The sequence below is a fragment of the Amborella trichopoda genome, chromosome 3 (genome assembly GCF_054954075.1).
Source record: "Amborella trichopoda isolate Santa Cruz 75 chromosome 3, AtrichopodaSantaCruz75HAP2 v2.0, whole genome shotgun sequence".
NCBI lineage: Eukaryota > Viridiplantae > Streptophyta > Magnoliopsida > Amborellales > Amborellaceae > Amborella > Amborella trichopoda.
The window spans coordinates 52071670-52089083 of NC_142338.1; the positions used below are offsets into that span (position 1 = coordinate 52071670).

Consider the following 17414-nt stretch of genomic DNA (forward strand, 5'->3'; position numbering starts at 1 on the left):
TGTGACATTATGACTCAAGCCATTATAACCATCCACTCTAATTTGACGGCTGAGACTAAGAGCCACATAAACTATATATGTGGGTGGGGTCACGTAGATAGAAAGCCCTCCCATAAAATATAACGGCCATTTTATTACCGCAATGGTCATTACACCTCTTCTAATATTTTGCACCGGTAAAATAGACAAAGATGAATAAAACTGCTAATTTCCAAATCATCAATTAGTGGCCATCATTGTAAATTGAAGCCCTTATTTAAAGATGCACATTAGTGTATGACTTCGGGTTTATGATAAAAAGAAGGGCCGCACCTCAAAGCCCAACAAAAAATGCAGATCTGCCCTTGATTATAAAATTTAAAGCTCCAAAAATGGCATGGATCTAGCTGGAATGTGAAGTCATACAAATGGATGGTCCAGAATTTTAGGGCTTGAAATCCATCTATTTTTCAGGTTGAGGTGATTAATTTGAATATTTTCAAGTACTAGAGCTATAATTTAAATTTAAATTTGAGGTGGGGCTTTAGTTATCACTGTATACCCTAGGTCTTACTCTCACCTTTTTCCTTTTCAAAAACAAAGATAATGAAATTTTTTATAGTGAAAGTTTAAATCCCATTCAAATGGGGTTACCCTTCCAAATATATGGATATAGGACGTGATGTATTTTTGCTGCTTTACATACATAATTTTGCGGTAAAAAATAGCATATAATGATTTATGAAAAACAAAAAGAAATTTCTAAAAATAAAATTAAAAATAATAAAATTTTAAAGTTAGGAATCCATATTTATTTTCATATTCATGATTATGGTGGTTAAGGTTATCGAAATTTGATCAGTAAAGTCCACAAATAAGATGGACTTTGGAAGGAGACCCATTTGAGTAGGTCGCCGGCTGATGCACTAGACCTATCCTTTCATATATTTTACTTTTTGGTAGCTTTATTCAGTCTCAGAGGTCAAGAGAAGGCATTTGCTGTGGGCTGAGTTGCCTGGTCCTAAAAAACTACGGCCTGGGCCATGAGGTCTGAGGGTCGGGCAAGGGCCACAACAGGGTTGTCCTGACATTTTTTTCTTTAGGTTTTTCTTTTGTTTTTATTTTATTCTTTTTGCCCCAGCCCTGACAGGGCCAAGGCTAGGCCCAGTCTAATGCCTCATTGGCTCAGGCCTGGGCCAGTCCTATGGGGACCAGGGCTGGTCCAATCCAGGTCTAGTCCATTGCCAACCTTAATCAATATTATCAATATGAGGAGCGGTTGTATTCAAAGTTGACATACATCGATATGAGGTGCAGTTGTATTCAAAGTTGATATACATCAATAAATATGAGATTGATCAGAACTCTCAATTTATTAGTGGAAGAAAGGGGGCCAGAATCAATTGTAGATGTGGAAGAATATTCTTAGTTGTAGAGAAGTATTGGCGAATTATAGTCGATGGGTGATAAGTATTGGTGAATTATAGTCGATGGGTGATAGGAAAGGGTAACATTTGGTCAAACAAATGGTTCCATTGAAAATTAGATTTCTAGTTTCCAGTCTTTTGGCTAAAGTCAATGAGATGTGTAAAAGAAGAGTCACAAATGAGCCGGAATGTTCAGTGCAGATATAATAGCGTGCCGGATTTGATCATTGCTCAGCTGGCAGAATTACTTGTAGAGCTAGAAAGAGTTTATGTCTCAAGGCAAGAAGATGATGAATTGGTCTTGGATATGTCTCAAGGCAAGAAGATGCTGAATTGGTATCGGAAGGCAAGAAGATGATGAATTGGTATCGGATATGTCTCAAGGCAAGAAGATGCTGAATTGGTATCGGACGAAGAGAGTAAAGGAATTTCTTTATAAAATCTGCATATAGATGATTGTGACCGGTGGTAAAAAAGGAGTTTGAATAAAATTTGGAAATGAAATATTCCTCACAAGGTTAGATTTTTTCTAACGGGAGATAATCTGAGAAAGAGAGGTAAAATTCTGGTTAATATCTGCCTGTTATGTTAAAAAGATAAGGAGATGGGAGATCATTGGTTTCTTCACTATGAACTCACAAATTGTCTCTGGCAATGGGTTTTTAGTAAGTGCGGTATGCAATTGACCATTCCACAAGGCCATGAAGAACAGCTATGCTGTCCAGCTCTGCCAAAGAAAGGTAAAACTTTATGGAATGTCTGAAGAGTTGCTTTGTTATGGGAAGCATGGGTAGAGTGCAATAGGAGAACGTTTGAAGGGAAAGGATTATGCTTGTTAATGATTCAAGAAAAGATCATGCATGGTTTTCAGTAACTAAGGAGGGAGATGGTGAAAGGTGGATGTTGTTCTCAATTTCTCAACTGACTTGATAAACATGAGGGAAGATGGATAAAACTTGGTAGTGGTTGTATCAAAATTCAAAGATGGATAAAACTTAGTAGTGGTTGTATCAAAATGAATTTTGATGGAAGTTCAATGGAAACCTTAACCAACGGGCTATGGGGATGTCTTTAAGAATTTAGAAGGGAGTGTTCTTTACTGCTATTGGGGACAATGTGGTAATTGCACTGCAAACATAGATGAATTAAGTGCTTTGTTGTTTGGTCTTAAAGTTCTGAAAGATAGATTTCTAGGTGTATGGTGTGTAGCGGAAGGTGACACACTAAATGTGATAAATTGGTGTAGAAGGACTTGGAGACCTCCATGGGCTTTGAGATCTTTATGGCTACAGGTGTTTGATTTAATGGATGGATTGCATGTGGAATTTCAGCATGAGTGAAGTGCATGATGTAATTCGAGATCATTGCCTTTGTAATTATCTATGTTTTTTTGCTTTATGCTTTTCCTTTGCGTTGAATTGAATTGAAACAAAGGGGAGAACTTCAATATAGAAGAGGAAAGCAAAATAAGGAGTTGATAAGGATTCAGGATTCAGTCTCACTTGATTTATGATGTTTTAAAAAAATCGAGGAAATTATAAATTTGGATAAGCCATCCATACACCCCCCACATGGGAGAATCAATACAGCTACCTTTTATTTTTATGATACCCCTACAACATAAAACTCATATACTTCCCCTTATCCAACCAACTAATGTGAATGGAGGGCTAAGATTGCCCCAATCCTGCATTATTTTATTTTTAATATTTTGTTTATTTTTAATATTTTTTATATAAATTCTTTTCATGTCAAATTTTGAACGTCCATTCCTCTATTAAACAAGCACTTGTAAAAAATGTTCTCAATAAAATAAAATAACAAAAATACCCTTGAAAGCTTCAAAGGGTATTTTGGTTATTCTATTTTATTGAAAAATTATTTTTAATATTTTTTTTATAGGTGCTCCCCAATGTCATACAATTTGTATAAAAAAATTGAAAAAAAAATACTATAAAGCATCAGATTTAAGATGAAATAGTGAGTGGCTCCCTTGATCAAAATTGAAGGGCTGGATGGTAGAGAAGCATAGATTGTCTATACTGCAGGGGAAGTAAACTTTTCCCATGAAAAAAAGGTATCTTCTACGGTTATGACCTACCAACACCCACTTGCTTATTGGCCAGTTGACACCAAAATGCCCAAATTTGTCACCTTGTTAAAATTAATAAGAAAAAGCGTGATTTAAAATTTATTCATTATTTTGTATTTCATAGTCATATTCCCATAAATGAGATTCTCAGCTCTTAAAATTTGAATCCAAAATCCATGACTAGAATGGGTTCTGCAGGGGAAATGATGTAAATTGGAATCCAAAATCTTATCCATCTATATTTGTTTAGAGCGAGAAATCAAGAAGATATCAAATCAGAGATTTCTTGATCTATCGCTATAAAACTAGTTAATTAAATTTGATAGAGATGTATGGGAATGACCAAATTATGATTTAAAACTAATTAACCTCGAAATCTCAATTTCTCTTTAAATTGTTGGCAATGCTAGTATGATATTTTCGCCAAAATAAAGAAAACTTATTTTAAAATTAAATTTACCTAAAATAATGAAAATAACTAAAATTAAATAAGAGAAGGAAAGAATGTTTACTTGCCTAAGCCGGTTGGCCCAAGACGCCTGAAGTTGGTGGTGCCCTTCATTTTTTCTCTTTGAAATTGGTTGACTTTTCACTCAGTTGGAAATCTTGGCTATGGTTGATTGAGAGATGTTAAAATTGAGTCTAGGATTTTGTAGCTTAGATATAAGGTCACGGCTTCTAGGATCTAAGGTTTAAAAACTAAAACTCTAGAGTAAAGTTAAGAGGATGTAGGCTAAGGTTTTATTATATGGGATTTGGTTTAAAAAACTAAAGTTTTGATGTCTCGATGGTTAGGCTTCCTACTTTGAGATTTTTTCTAGGAAATAGGTCTCTAGATCTCAAGTTTTGTCACCTCATGAATGACAAAAATCGCAATTTTATACGTGCTTCAAAAGTCAATTCTAGTCAGTTCTAAGTTTATTGAGAATGATTCCCAATGGATTTCTATAGAAAATTTGAGTTTATCGGATCAAGATGTCTTGACACCACAGGTTTTAAGTTGATTGGGAATGATTCCCAATGGATTTCTTAAGAAAATTTGAGCTTATCAGGTCAAGAGGTCTAGACGCCACAAATTGTAGCATTTTCAAACTTTTGGTCTGAAAAGCACAAATGTGGGGTTTAAGACAAGGTCACCTAATTTTTTGAGATTTCACTACTTTTTTTGTTTTTTTATCCAAATTTCGTATTATCTTGATCGTACTTATTCCAAAAGCTTCTATCTAAGTCGGTTTTCCTATTTTCTAATGTTTAGGATAACTTGCTAGATTTTAAAATGGTTTTCTAAGATTTTAGGATTATCTTGGAAATTCCCTAGGATATTCTAAAAGGTTGAGACCATGGTCCAAGGGACTATGGACCATAGGAAAAAGTAGATTATGGTGTATTTAGGTAAGATGGTCCCTAAGGGTCTACTAGGCATTTCTAAGACATTTTTGAGGATTTAAAAAATAAAAAATGAAAAAAATAGCCAAATTCAAAATAAGGGGTCTACAATATTTGTTAAGATAGTTTTAGGGTTTTTACATTTGGAACAACCTTTTTTTAGGGTGAAGAGCAACTTTAACTGATCTAAAAAAAGTTTATATAAGGTGGCAAGGAGTTGACACTGTCTTAAAAGACGCATCATTTTTTGGCACAGACTTAAAAGATGTGTTGGAATCTATACCGTTTAGCTTAAAAGTTGTGTTAAATTATACTGTCCAACTAAAATAAACAGTATAAAATATTATAATCTTATTTCTGCAAGTAATGATGTATACCTTTTATAAATGCACCCAAACAAAATTTAAAAGATGCAGTTTCTATAACGCACAGGCCTTAAAAAAAAATGTAAAACCTTACTTCAAAATCTCATAAAAAAATGCAGTTTCGACATTTGAAACCCTACGATGGCTTGGAAATCTACTTCCCTTTGATAATAAAATTTGACCCTCCACAAATAGTGGAGAACTTGCAATCTATATACACCAGAAAATAGAAAGGCTTAGATAATGCATTACAAGATATATTATTTTTAAACTTGGAATCTTTATTTTTTCTCACATCCATATAGTCAAGATCGAGATCATTAATTTGAGGATTTTTAGGCTTTACTTTTTAAATAAAATGTAGGCATTATTTTAACATTTTCCAAAATTTTAAACCATGTATCATTAGAATGAGTTATTTTTTAATAAATTGCTAATAAATAGAATGGAAATGGTTAAAATAAAACACAGGTTTTATGAAAAAGTTAAGGAGCATCTCAAATCTTATAAAAAATTGATGTTCCAATGGTAGAAAACCATTCAATTGATCATCTCGACCTTGAACATTATGAATTTGAAAAAAAAAAAAAAAAAAGCTTAAATAGTATATGTTGTAACACATTATCTAGCTATCGACTTTCAAGCAGTCATGGATAGCGGTGTCAACGGGTCAGGTCTAACTAGACCTGGACCCAGACCAGAATAGTATTCGGGTCTAGGTTTTGGACCCAGACCCAACCTGCCGGCTCCAAAAGTTGGACTCATACCCGAACTCATCGGGTCCTGGATCTATCCTGTTGGGTCTCGAGTCTAGTCGCGTCCATTGCCACTTTCACTATGAGCTTCTCCTTCTTCTTCTTTCTTTTTTTCTTTTTTTTTTTTTTCTTGCCATTATATTTCAAGCCAGTCTTCTTTATCGTTTAATAGTTAAAGATGACTACAAGTTCTCATTGTATACGATCCTTATTGCACCCAAAAGAATTAAACTTGAAGTATTTTATTTCCAATAGTTTATGGGTACGGGTACAGGTACGATCCAACCAGGACTTGGATAGTGTTCAGGTCCAGGTTTTGGATCCGGACCTAACCCGACGGGTCCAAATGTTAGACCCATACCCAACTCGACGGGTCCAAATGTTTGACCCATACCTGGACTGGTGTTGGGTATACCCGGTGTTGGGTATACCCGAAGGGTATGAGGTCCATTGCCATCCTTAGTAATGGATCCACAAGATTTGTATTCTTTTTTGAGCTACAAATCTTATGACTAATAATAAAAAAACATTTTGTAGCCATCACTAAAAATTTTCATACTAGATTTTAGAGCTTTCGTAGAGTGTTTTCTAAAGGGAAAAGTTTATATAGAGCCGAAGCTCTAAACAAACAAATTAGAGGCTACTTCAAAATTTTCAAGGTGTTGTTTTGATGCCTAAAACATCCTCAAATAGATTATCTCAACATCAACATACATGAACATGAGAAAAAAATAGATTTCAAGTTTTAAAAATAGCGTATTTTGTAACGCATTTTTTGACCGTCAATTTTCAAGTTTTCATAGATATTTCGATCTACACTATTTTTTAAGCTTTAACATTTATAAATAAAGATAGAAAATATATTTAAAAACCATCACAAAAATTTCCGGTATTGAAACTAGACACTATTTGAAGGTAGGAGGCTCAAATTTGATTATTTAGAGCCTAGGCTCAATAAAAACTGCACCCTTTTCTAAATAAGGTTACGAGGTGAGACTTTCGCTTCTTCTGTTTTTTTTCCATAAGTCGTAGGTCTAATAGAAACCTCAGCCGAAATAGAAATTGCCAAAACAAGGTTACCAAGGAGAAACTTACGTCTTTAGGTGTTAAGAGGGTTAAGCTTCTGACTCCTTGTTATAATCTCGAAAGCGATAAAGAATCTCAGGTGTCCAAAAAAAAACCCCTAAACGACGCCCCACCAAATCAAAACCGCTCGATCTCTCCCCCTTCAAAACCACCAATTTCCCCTGCTGCCCAAAACCGCTTATCTACTTCACACCCCTTCCCCTGGGAAGCCAAAGACAAAAACTAATTGGGCACGGCACCAATCCCTTCTCCTTGAAATCGCCCCAAACCGCATCAAATACTCTCATTTTGGGGCTCTCCTAACGCCACAAAACCACCTTTTGACTCTCCCAAAATCCCTCGACTCGCACCCAAATACCACCAGCAATTCCTGAATTGTCAAGTTTTTTATACCACAACAGGAGACTGAACTCACAATAGGAGATTGGCCTCCATTTCAAGATTCATTTCAGACCTCTCTCGCTTTCTCTCTCTAAGATTCCTTAACTGACCTCCCTCTCTCTCTCTCTCTCAGAATAATCCCATAAATCACCTTCTCTCTCTCTCTCTCTAATTTCAGACCTCGCGTCTTCTCTCTCTCTCTCTAATTTCAGACCTCGCGTCTTCTCTCTCTCTACCCGAACAATCCATCCCTCTAGACTCTAGCACAACTCCCTTTTCTCTCTCCTCTCTCATGGGTGCAGTGAAAACCCTAATCTTCACGTACGGCACCCTAAAGCGCGGCTTCGGCAACCATTGGCTCGTCGACGAGCTGACCAAGCGTGGAGACGTCGAATACAGGGGCGTGTGTCAAACGGCCGAGAAATACCCTCTCGTGTGCGGCCCCTACAACGTCCCATTCCTCATCAACGAGCCCGGTCACGGCCACCGTATATATGGCGAGCTCTACGCCGTATCGGAGTACGGCCTGGGGCGTATGGATGAGCTCGAGGGCACGGGTAGGGGGCACTACGTGAGGCGGCCGGTCTTGCTTCGGAGTGGCTCCGAGCCTGAGGTGGAGGTTCGGGCGGAGGCTTACTTTGCGGATGAGAGCTACGGTGGCGAGCTGTGGAGGAGGTGGGGGCGGGTGGGCCTCCCTCTCTACTCCGAGAGCGAGGCTGAGGGATACGTCAGGAGGGGGGCGAGGCCGCAGGGGGTCACTTTCCTTGAGGCCGTACACGCTTTCATCAAGGAAGAGGCCGGGGTTCATTGATTGTTTGAATCTCTCTCTCTCTAGGAAGAGGCTGGGGATCCTCATTGATCATTTGAATCGTTCTCTTCATTGATGTTTGGAAAAATCTCTCTCATTGATCATTTGAATAGGATCTCTCTCTCTCTCTCTCTCTCTGCATTGATCTTTGGAAATCTCTCTCTCTCTTTTGATGCCCACAAACGAATGGCGTGGCTATCGCTTTGTTGAAATTGTATTTTACTTGCATATAACTGGTCCTCGTTTGAGTGGTAATATGTTTTTATTTTCTTTGGGGAAATTTACCTTAGGGGAAAGTATACAAATGAGACTATTTATCTTTAGAGTTAGTTGTTTGAACAATACCACATATACCTCACGTTTTAATATTACTTGTTTTCCAAAACAAACTCTGGTTCAATATTATCAATTCAAGACCATTTTGATCTATGCTCTTTTTGTAAGAAATCAATGCAGTTTGGAAAGTTCCGAACCACTTTGATTCTTGACCAATTTAAAATTAAAAAAAAAATGCTCCGGTGTTAATAGTTCCTGATCAATTTGATCTATACTGTTTTAGCTACGAATCAAAGGTGGACCGAAACAATCAATTCCAAGCTACATTGATTCATTAAAATGAGTAATTTGGAAATAATAGTTTAAGACCACGTTGATTTATGCTTTTAGTTAAAAAACAAACCAGCTCATAGTAGTTCTAGAGAGTTTTGATTCCTTATAACAAGCTATTTAAAAATTGAAACTAATATTTTTGGAGGGGCCTTTTTCAGGAAAAATAAAAAAAATGAAGAAAGAAAGACATGAGCATAAAATGTACCTTTTTTTTTTGTTTTTGGGTAATTAAAAAAATGTAACATATTGGATACAGTTTTCTTCAATACCTTAAAAATTATGGGATATCGGTGTAAATTTCCCTTTCTTTAAAGGGGAGTATTCCATATTTGGATGTGCACCAGGAACCTCGGTTAATCTCAACCATCCATTTGAAAAAGAGAGTGGAATATACGCATGGTGTACTACATACCCTTGCGTGTTATGCGGACTCCATATTTTACCAACAGAAAGATGTGCAAATTTTTGCCAATTGATCATAGAGCAATATCAAAGCGAGTACTAGCTGTAGCCCCAAATGAAATACCAAATTCCCTTGTGTAGGTTTTTCACAGTCAAAAGAAAAATTCCAGTTAATAGTGTACAATTTCAGATACGAAGCGCCATAGGAAATTCTCCATGCTTATGGTGTAGATTTTTAGCAGTCAAAAGAAAATTTCCAGGTAATAGTGTACAATTTCATATAAGAAGCGCCATAAGAAATTCTGCATGCTTATAGTGTAGGTTTTTAACCGTCAAAAGAAAAATTCCAGGTAATAGTGTACAATTTCAGATAAGAAGCGCCATAGGAAGTTCTCCATGCTTAAAAAGATTCTCAAATCTCAATTTCTTCTTGAGTTTATTCCGAAATCTCAATTTCTTCTGAGTTTATTGCCACCAAATATGCCGACAATTTTGCCGGCAATGTCTGCAAAAATTAAGGATCAAGGAAAGGAAACCTAATTCTTCTATCATACTGTGCATATGGTAATATTGCAATGACAAGAATATTCATGAGCAGGTACGCACTCCCTTAGAATGCAAGCAAGCAGGAACCAAGTGTATTATCTATTACGTTCCTGCACAATAATTCTAGGAAAGTCAGGAGCAAGAAAGCTCAAATTTCTAGTTAGGTTAAAATCAGAAAACTACAATGAATATGAAATAAATGCTGCATTTAGTCATAATTTAGGGACTACCTTTGATATATCATTGTGACCATAGTTCATGGGGGATTGGTTTCCTACCTGTTGTAGAAATAGAACTAAAGAAATCAATGTTCTGGCCACCCACCACCCTGAACATCTAGTACAAGGAAGTCACAAGGGCCACTAGTTATTAAATGTGAAGCTCAACAGCTTAGGCTATGTTACAAAATTCAAAGTTTTGCTTTCTATTAATTTGAAGCCAGTCGATGGCACACCCAAGGCCACCCGACTTCACATCCGACACCAAGGATAAATGTGACTCCTCTGTACTAAAAGTCATTGGTTGTATTGTATACGTTTCCTCTATGATTCTAACAACTTTGAGGCTTTCTTTAGTTCAATGTGAAGACAACCACTGATTATTCTTATAAAAAAATCATCCAACCTTCTATATATGAAAGACTTGTTTCCTAAAAACCTTTTCTTCCTGACAATCATAAATATTTTACATTTTCTGACTATAGGGCAGCGCTTACCAGCCATTGTGAATCTGTACATTTAATCAATATGAGGCTATAAATGCAAAGACACAATTATTAATAAACAAATCGAGGTTGTAGCTTGATAAGTTTATGTATATTACAAAGTTTGGGAACAATAATATGAAGGGCTATAGAATTTGTCTAATGTAGGTGTAATGCTTACAAACAATTAATGTTTTCCTAGAGGGATCACCCAATTAAATTCATTCAGTTTATCTAAAGCGACCAATGTAAGCTAGGGGAAAAACCTGCTTCCGTGATAAATTATCCATTAAAATTGTAACTAAGATTTTCAAACACTTATTGCAGCTATGCTTGGCCAACAAATAATATCTGTTATGTGTGCAAGACACCGAACCCTAAATGAGAACTGAAGGAAACCCATCATATCCAAGAGGCCATCAATCTCAAATAATTAAAAAGTGATAGAAGTTACTGAACGCTGCAACAGCAGCATATACTGTTCGAACTTTGAAGTCCAGATAGCATAGGAAGAATCCTGTTACCATCCAGTTTGGGAACTGAAGGATTTTAACATGTATGAGATAGCAAGATCGATTGGTGATCTTATAAATATATTTTCACTTAAGTTGAAACTTCTATCCATCAGAAAACAAATTTATACAGGGCCATGGACACTTTGCATTGATAAAATATGGCATGAGCTATAATCAAACTTGGAGGGCATGAGTAACATTGTAAATGATAGATAATCACCTGCCACTAGCATTGACTTATAATAAGTGGAACTTCTTTATACTGTTAGTTAAACATCACACTCCCTTATGATTCATTCTACTAATACAGAGGAACAAATCAATGACATAACATACCAGGTTCATATATCTCTATAGTCGCTAGAGTCCATCAATTGATGTGCCCTGCAAAAAGGCATTATTTGTTCATTTTATATTCCAAGCCAATTCAACTGCACTTTCACCTCCAACTACATTTTTCCAAATCAAGAAGTTAAAAGGACTTTATTTTTGAGAAATTTCATGGAAAAGTCAGACATAACTGACAGAAAGTTACCAAATAGAAGCATCGCCAATACCAAGGCCATTGCAAGTGAGTATCATTCCTTTGAAGCGGCTAAGATATTCCTGAATATGATATAATGGGTCAAATGTAATGCCCATATCAGAAAATCGTGCATATAATATAGTTCAACGGACATGGCCAAACCATGATCCATTGAGGTCCTCGCCATCCACAGAAATGATGGATGGTGATGGAAAGACACCCAATGGGACCAACCTGATGAGGACATAACCCCTTGGTGGATCCCACTCTCTTCATCACCATCCATAATTTCATTGGAAGTTGATGATCCCATTTGGGTATCGGCATACTTTCCCTATGACTCTATCACAGCCATTATTTCATCAATTGGAATATGGCATATATTGAAAGTGGACTAAATGCGAATTAATGCAGCCAAGCAGTACCTGTAAAGTGTATCTGTGAACATCATAATTTCCAGAATGATCATAATCAAGGCGCTTCACTGGATCGCTCAACACTACAAAGTAACCATGATATGCATTTAACCTCTCAAAAATAAAAGCATCTTTTTCCATTTACATATCTATTTAATCTTTGGAACATAAAATCATATCAATCCATTGGCTTGTACATATATATTTAATCCCCCATGGATGGTGACCCAATGCAACCAAATATACAGCATGGTGTATACATACATAACATAACATACATACGTACCACAACACACATACACAGGTACATATGGACACATGTGTGCGTCTACATGTTAAATTACCTTTATAAGCTTCATTAATCTCTTGGAACTTTTCAGTGACAGCATTGTCCCCCTTATGCTTATCAGGGTGCCATTTCTGGGAAGAAAAATGCAAATTAAACAAAAAAATCGGCCTTTCAAGATACATCATGAAGAAAACATGTAAAGAGTATTGACCAAGTGAGAGAGAACTGAAGAAGCCAAAAGAAAGCACAAACCAGGGCAAGTCTTCGATAATTCAGTCTGATTTTCTCATCAGTTGCATCATAGTCAACTTCGAGCACTTTGTAATAGTCCTAAAGCAGATTGAATATAAACAATTGAAACTAAGGCACAAGAACGTCAAAAAAAATTAACACACTCAAAAAAGGAAAATTATGGCAACATGAATGTACTTACCAGTTAGCCACATTTTTTTGATATACAAAAATAAGAATGGGTTCACTAGTAATCAGTTTTTTCTCTCATTGCACTAACAATATGCACCAAATAAAGCTAAGTGGATAAAAATGGCAAGGCCAGATCTTAAATTGGTATAAATATTGGCTTGAAAGTTCTGAAAGAAAAATTCCATTAGCTGAAGGTGTAAGAAAATTCAGAAGACAACGACCCTCCATTGATCCAACTTCCACTCAAATCATGGAAAGAAGAATCTCACAGGGGCTTTTCTGGCTTCCTATCAAAGTGATAACCCTGAGCAGGTCCCAGGAAATATACAAACTGTATAACCAAACATGTACATAAAATCCTCATCACCCCAATATGTGCTTGGACCCCCACACTATAGCTTCTTCTCAAATAAATCCTCTGTGCTAAAACTAACTTACAAGATATAAGCACGAAATCAAAGTTTCTCTAACAGGATTAGAGATGCGAAAACACAAAAGAAGAGTGTTATGCATAAAATAAAAAGGGTAGATGGGGTCACCCTTGCATTGCGATGAAATCCTTCATTAGTCAATACCTATTAATGGTTCCTTTTATAAGGAACTGAATAACATTATAGTGAATAGGAAAAAAAACAGGCCTTATCCTTCCTAGGCCTCCTAAAACTCCAAAAAGAAGCCACAAGAAGAGCAGTTAATAAAATGGAAGAGGTAGGAGTATCCTACCCAACCAACCCCGACTCACTCAACAAAAAAAAAAAAAAAAGTCTTAAGTGATACAGACACCCACACCCCTTATTGCCTACAGGGTCCTTCACCTTTGCACCAAATAGTTATGCCAAACTGAAAAAGATTTAGGCAATACATTGCACAGATTGCTAATTCACTTAATGTGAAAAATGTCCTTCATAATTTGGAAGCACTCCAAAATTATGTGAGGTGATAGAGATTGAAGTCCACTGGATGCTGCCACTTTGTGGGTGATGCAAAATCAACAAGGATATGGCGTATATAAGTGATCAAAATACAACTGGAAGTGGCATCTTCAGGTTCATTAATTATTTTTAAAACTAGTAACAATAAGGGTTCAAATAATATGGATGAAATATTTGTTATACAACAAAGCATCAAGATAACTCCAGAAGCATAAGGTGCAAGGATTTTGGTGCAATGTGGCTATTCTCTCTTAGCCAATTGTAGCAAATGATATTTCACTAATAGAGCTTTTTCAAAAGTAACTATCAATATCCAAGACTTGTTCCTCAAAAAAAAAGCAGGAGAAACTTACATGTCCTTTGGGAATGCAATAAGGTGACAGATGTAACAATAAATTTCAAACTAGATTAAACACTAGATTACAGAAATGTGAACTCAAAGATCTTCGTCCCTTGTTCTATCTCTGAGATACCTCTTCATGAGTACTTAAGGTCCCAAATTGTTGGGGATTTTAACATGCAAACAAATGATTCCATTGATTTTTAGGAAAGTTGTCAAAATACTCATGTGAGATTTAACTATTTAATATTCTACCCATATTTTTTTTATTTGGTTTCAAAATAGCCATAAAAAGACACATGATAATGAGTTGGAATGATGTCCAAAGTGTAGAATACTAGTCTCATGGGTATTTTGATAAATTTCCCCTGATTTTATTTAATTTAATGAACTAGTAGGGCTCCAGTTAACCCAAGTTTACAAGAAAAGCCTCTTGAATAATCATGGTGACTGTAGTTAGCCCTAAGTCTGGAAGCATGAAGGCAGTTAATCATGCTGAATCTTCCTAGGGGTACCATAAGACAAAAATATTTAGGGGGCGGTGGAATGATCTACTTTTATTGTGACAAATCGGCAATTTGGCATCACTAATCCCATGTGTAAACCCAAAGTTGAGTTGAGTCCAACTTCTTGTGACAAAGCTTCAAGCAGGAATCTAGGTGAATGTCCACAAATTTAAAGGCATGCCTAAATAGCTAGATAAGAATATACAGATTATCATTGTGCAATACTCCAATATTTCACAATATATTTTGAATCATAACTATGTTTCACCTTCACCATCCATCATCAGTTCATTCTAGATAGCATTCATAAAACTCCTATTGTGGCTGACTAATTAGTCCCAAGCTCCTAATATCAAGACCATTACAACACATTCTCTAAAATTATTAGAGTTGAAATAGGCATCATGGGATAAATTCATTCTAGATAGCATTCATAAAACTCCTATTATGGCTGTCTAGTTAGTCCCAAGCTCCTAATATCAAGACCATTACCACACATTTTCTAAAATTATTAGAGTTGAAATAGGCATCATGGGATAAATTTTTTATAAGGTTCTGAAGAATCAAATTATAAGCAACTTGGTTAGATGATGAGTACATTATTACTGTTTAACTCATAAGCTATCATCCACACTGTCTCATCACTGCCCATTTAAATCATTTATTCCACAAAGACACACTAAGCAAGACATATCAACAATGCCCAAGCTATGAATGTTGTGCTTATCAACCAAAACCAAATTAAAAAAAAAGAAAATAAAGAAACACTGAAGCCAAATACAGCATACAAAGCATATGCCTACACACTATGCGCATATATGATAACTTTTTATGGCCAATGCGCATACATATATCTGAGCTTGCATGTATATATAATTTCTAGTTGAATTTCTAGGCTTTCTAGCAAACTCCAATGGTTTCAAAGCAACTTATATGCCCTCTTTAGAGGCTATTTTATACTTCGCCTTCACATTCAACTTTAGAAATTAGAAAAGACCAAAGCATAGAACAAAATTTTCATTTCTCTATATGTCACCTCCAGAGCATCTACAAGTCTATTAATACTTTCATTTTTTCTGTTTTTTGTTTTTTGGATTTTTAAGCATATTCCATAAAGTCCATTCCACCTATTTTTTTCTTAAAAAACTTCCTTTTTCCCTTTCTTAGTTCGCATTGCCTCCATTTCGACGAGCCAAACATGCAAGCACCAAGTTCTTGTCAACATATCTTCAGTACAGTAATACAATTGCTACGTTTCAAGTATCAGAAGCATCACTTTCATTTCTCTTAGCTATGATTACCACAAACAAAACCTGTAAAATATATCTATGGTGTGAGGATTAAAAAGCCAAAACAACATTACAGCTTTCAGAACTTCAGACCAATCACAGCAAATATTTCAATAGTGCATCCTTAACACACTAAAAGCCAAAACCGCTGACCAATTAGGTAAGCTACCCTAGATGAAAGTTTAAATGACCAAAACGAGGAAAACAAGAAAACAGCCAGAGTTTCCATCGAAATTTGGCAAACTACAAATTCAGTCGAATATAAAGGCAAATGCATATCCTACATTTGCAGGACGATGGATTGAGCAAATATTCAAACACATTATTGCAAATCGCTAAACTTGGGGGAAACCATCACAAGTAATCAATTCTTGCTAAAAAAATGCAGAAAAATTGTACACAATTCCTCCCAGAAAAAATCTATCGATACCTTAGAACATAATCAGAGACATGAACTTAAGAAAAAGGAATGAAGATTGGAGTTCTAAATAAAACACTGCAACCCAACTTCTACATGAAAAAAAGACAAATTCGGGCATAGACAATATAAAATTAAACCCGATAAAAATGCAGGTTTTTATAATTTTAACAGGAAAGAAGCAAACTAAAAAAAGTGCAACAATAAACACAAAAAGAATCAAAGAAATGGGAGCCGACCTTTTTGTTATCATCTTTGTCTTCCATCTACTGGAATGCAGTGTGGGAAAGGTTTCAAACCCCAGAGTACATTATTCATTGATCCAACTCTCAGGAAACGAAAGAAGTCCAAGAAAAATAAAGGTCCTCAAAATCATCAAAAACAAGAAAATGGAGAGCCCAAATTTGTGCTCAGTTCAAATTTTCCAAAAAAAACGAGGTCCGTTTAAATCAAAGTAAAACCCCATTTTCAATCAATCAATGGAAGCCAAAAACATTGCATAAAATGGATTTGGATTTCAAATTTGATAATAGTTCAGGAACAATAGGTTCTGGTGTTGAATCGCCCAGTTATTCCAACGTGGTGCTGTTATCCAAAAGGCTTATTTCACACATTTTTAACGAGCGCAAGAAAGTCGAACGCCAAAGTTGTATGCTCCCGCGGGAGCATTGCGGACATTCACTCCCAAGGTTAACATCCTATCTGGGAGCATATTGTAAAATTAGAGCTTAAAATTTTCTTTAGAAGAAATACAATGAGAGACAAAAGTATTCAACAGTTTATTCACTTGAAAGTTGAAACTCATAATCACGTGTCTTTTGATGGATATTTTGAAATTAAACTAAAAAACGTAGACATAATGTTAAATAGTTGATCTTTTATGGTATTTAGTCAAGAAAAAATGTTTTTATAAGGTTACAATCTTATGTAATGGAAGTAATCGTGCACTTTAAAAATCCACTAAAAAAGAGTGTTTCGAAGTTGGAACATCTTCGAATTATTATCTCGACATCAAATGTATGGATAATATATATATGAGTAATGATCCTATAGGACCCTCCTCCACCCATGTGTGTAGGACCCCAAATGATTACCATTAAAATTAGGATGGATCTCTAGAAAAGTTATCACATGAGTGTGAGACTTGACTTTTTTATAAATCCATGTCAAATTTAACGGTGATCCTTTGGGGTCCTACAAACTTGAGTGGAGAAGAGTCCT

At 35.8% G+C, this 17414-nt stretch overlaps 2 protein-coding genes across 9 annotated transcripts; one reads left to right on the forward strand and one right to left on the reverse strand.

The window, feature by feature from the left end:
* The first annotated feature begins 7454 nt into the window (after positions 1–7454).
* LOC18429232 (AIG2-like (avirulence induced gene) family protein) lies at positions 7455–8584 on the forward strand. Its single transcript, XM_088861251.1, has 2 exons — positions 7455–7651; positions 7686–8584. Exon 2 carries the CDS (start codon positions 7764–7766, stop codon positions 8280–8282), a length of 519 nt encoding a protein of 172 aa, XP_088717377.1. The 5' UTR covers positions 7455–7651; positions 7686–7763; the 3' UTR covers positions 8283–8584.
* Positions 8585–9522: 938 nt separating this feature from the next.
* Positions 9523–16908, reverse strand: LOC18429233 (Chaperone DnaJ-domain superfamily protein). 8 transcript variants are annotated; one of them, XR_002280092.2, is made up of 9 exons: positions 16433–16908; positions 12538–12615; positions 12341–12416; positions 12006–12079; positions 11590–11660; positions 11391–11438; positions 10067–10114; positions 9897–9946; positions 9523–9795 (listed from the first exon to the last, which is right to left on the reverse strand). XR_002280092.2 is itself a non-coding variant. In XM_011623224.3 (7 exons), the coding sequence occupies exons 1-6, from the start codon at positions 16457–16459 to the stop codon at positions 11396–11398; spliced, it is 369 nt and encodes a 122-aa protein (XP_011621526.1). In that variant the 5' UTR covers positions 16460–16908; the 3' UTR covers positions 9523–9946; positions 11391–11395. The 8 variants fall into 8 exon arrangements, 2 of the variants coding, with proteins under 2 accessions (XP_011621526.1, XP_088717378.1); XR_002280094.2 differs by lacking the exon at positions 10067–10114 and adding an exon at positions 10115–10172; XR_002280093.2 differs by lacking the exon at positions 10067–10114.
* Between the last annotated feature and the right edge of the window lie 506 nt (positions 16909–17414).

Excerpts from the sequence above, each read along its gene's own strand:
- LOC18429232 (XM_088861251.1), top strand. The coding sequence starts at position 7,764 with ATGGGTGCAGTGAAAACCCTAATCTTCACGTACGGCACCCTAAAGCGC.
- LOC18429233 (XM_011623224.3), bottom strand. The coding sequence starts at position 16,459 with ATGGAAGACAAAGATGATAACAAAAAG. Across the intron at positions 12,616-16,432 it reads ACAAAGATGATAACAAAAAG|GACTATTACAAAGTGCTCGA; the intron begins GTCGGCTCCCAT and ends AATCTGCTTTAG. Across the intron at positions 12,417-12,537 it reads ATTATCGAAGACTTGCCCTG|AAATGGCACCCTGATAAGCA; the intron begins GTTTGTGCTTTC and ends TTTTCTTCCCAG.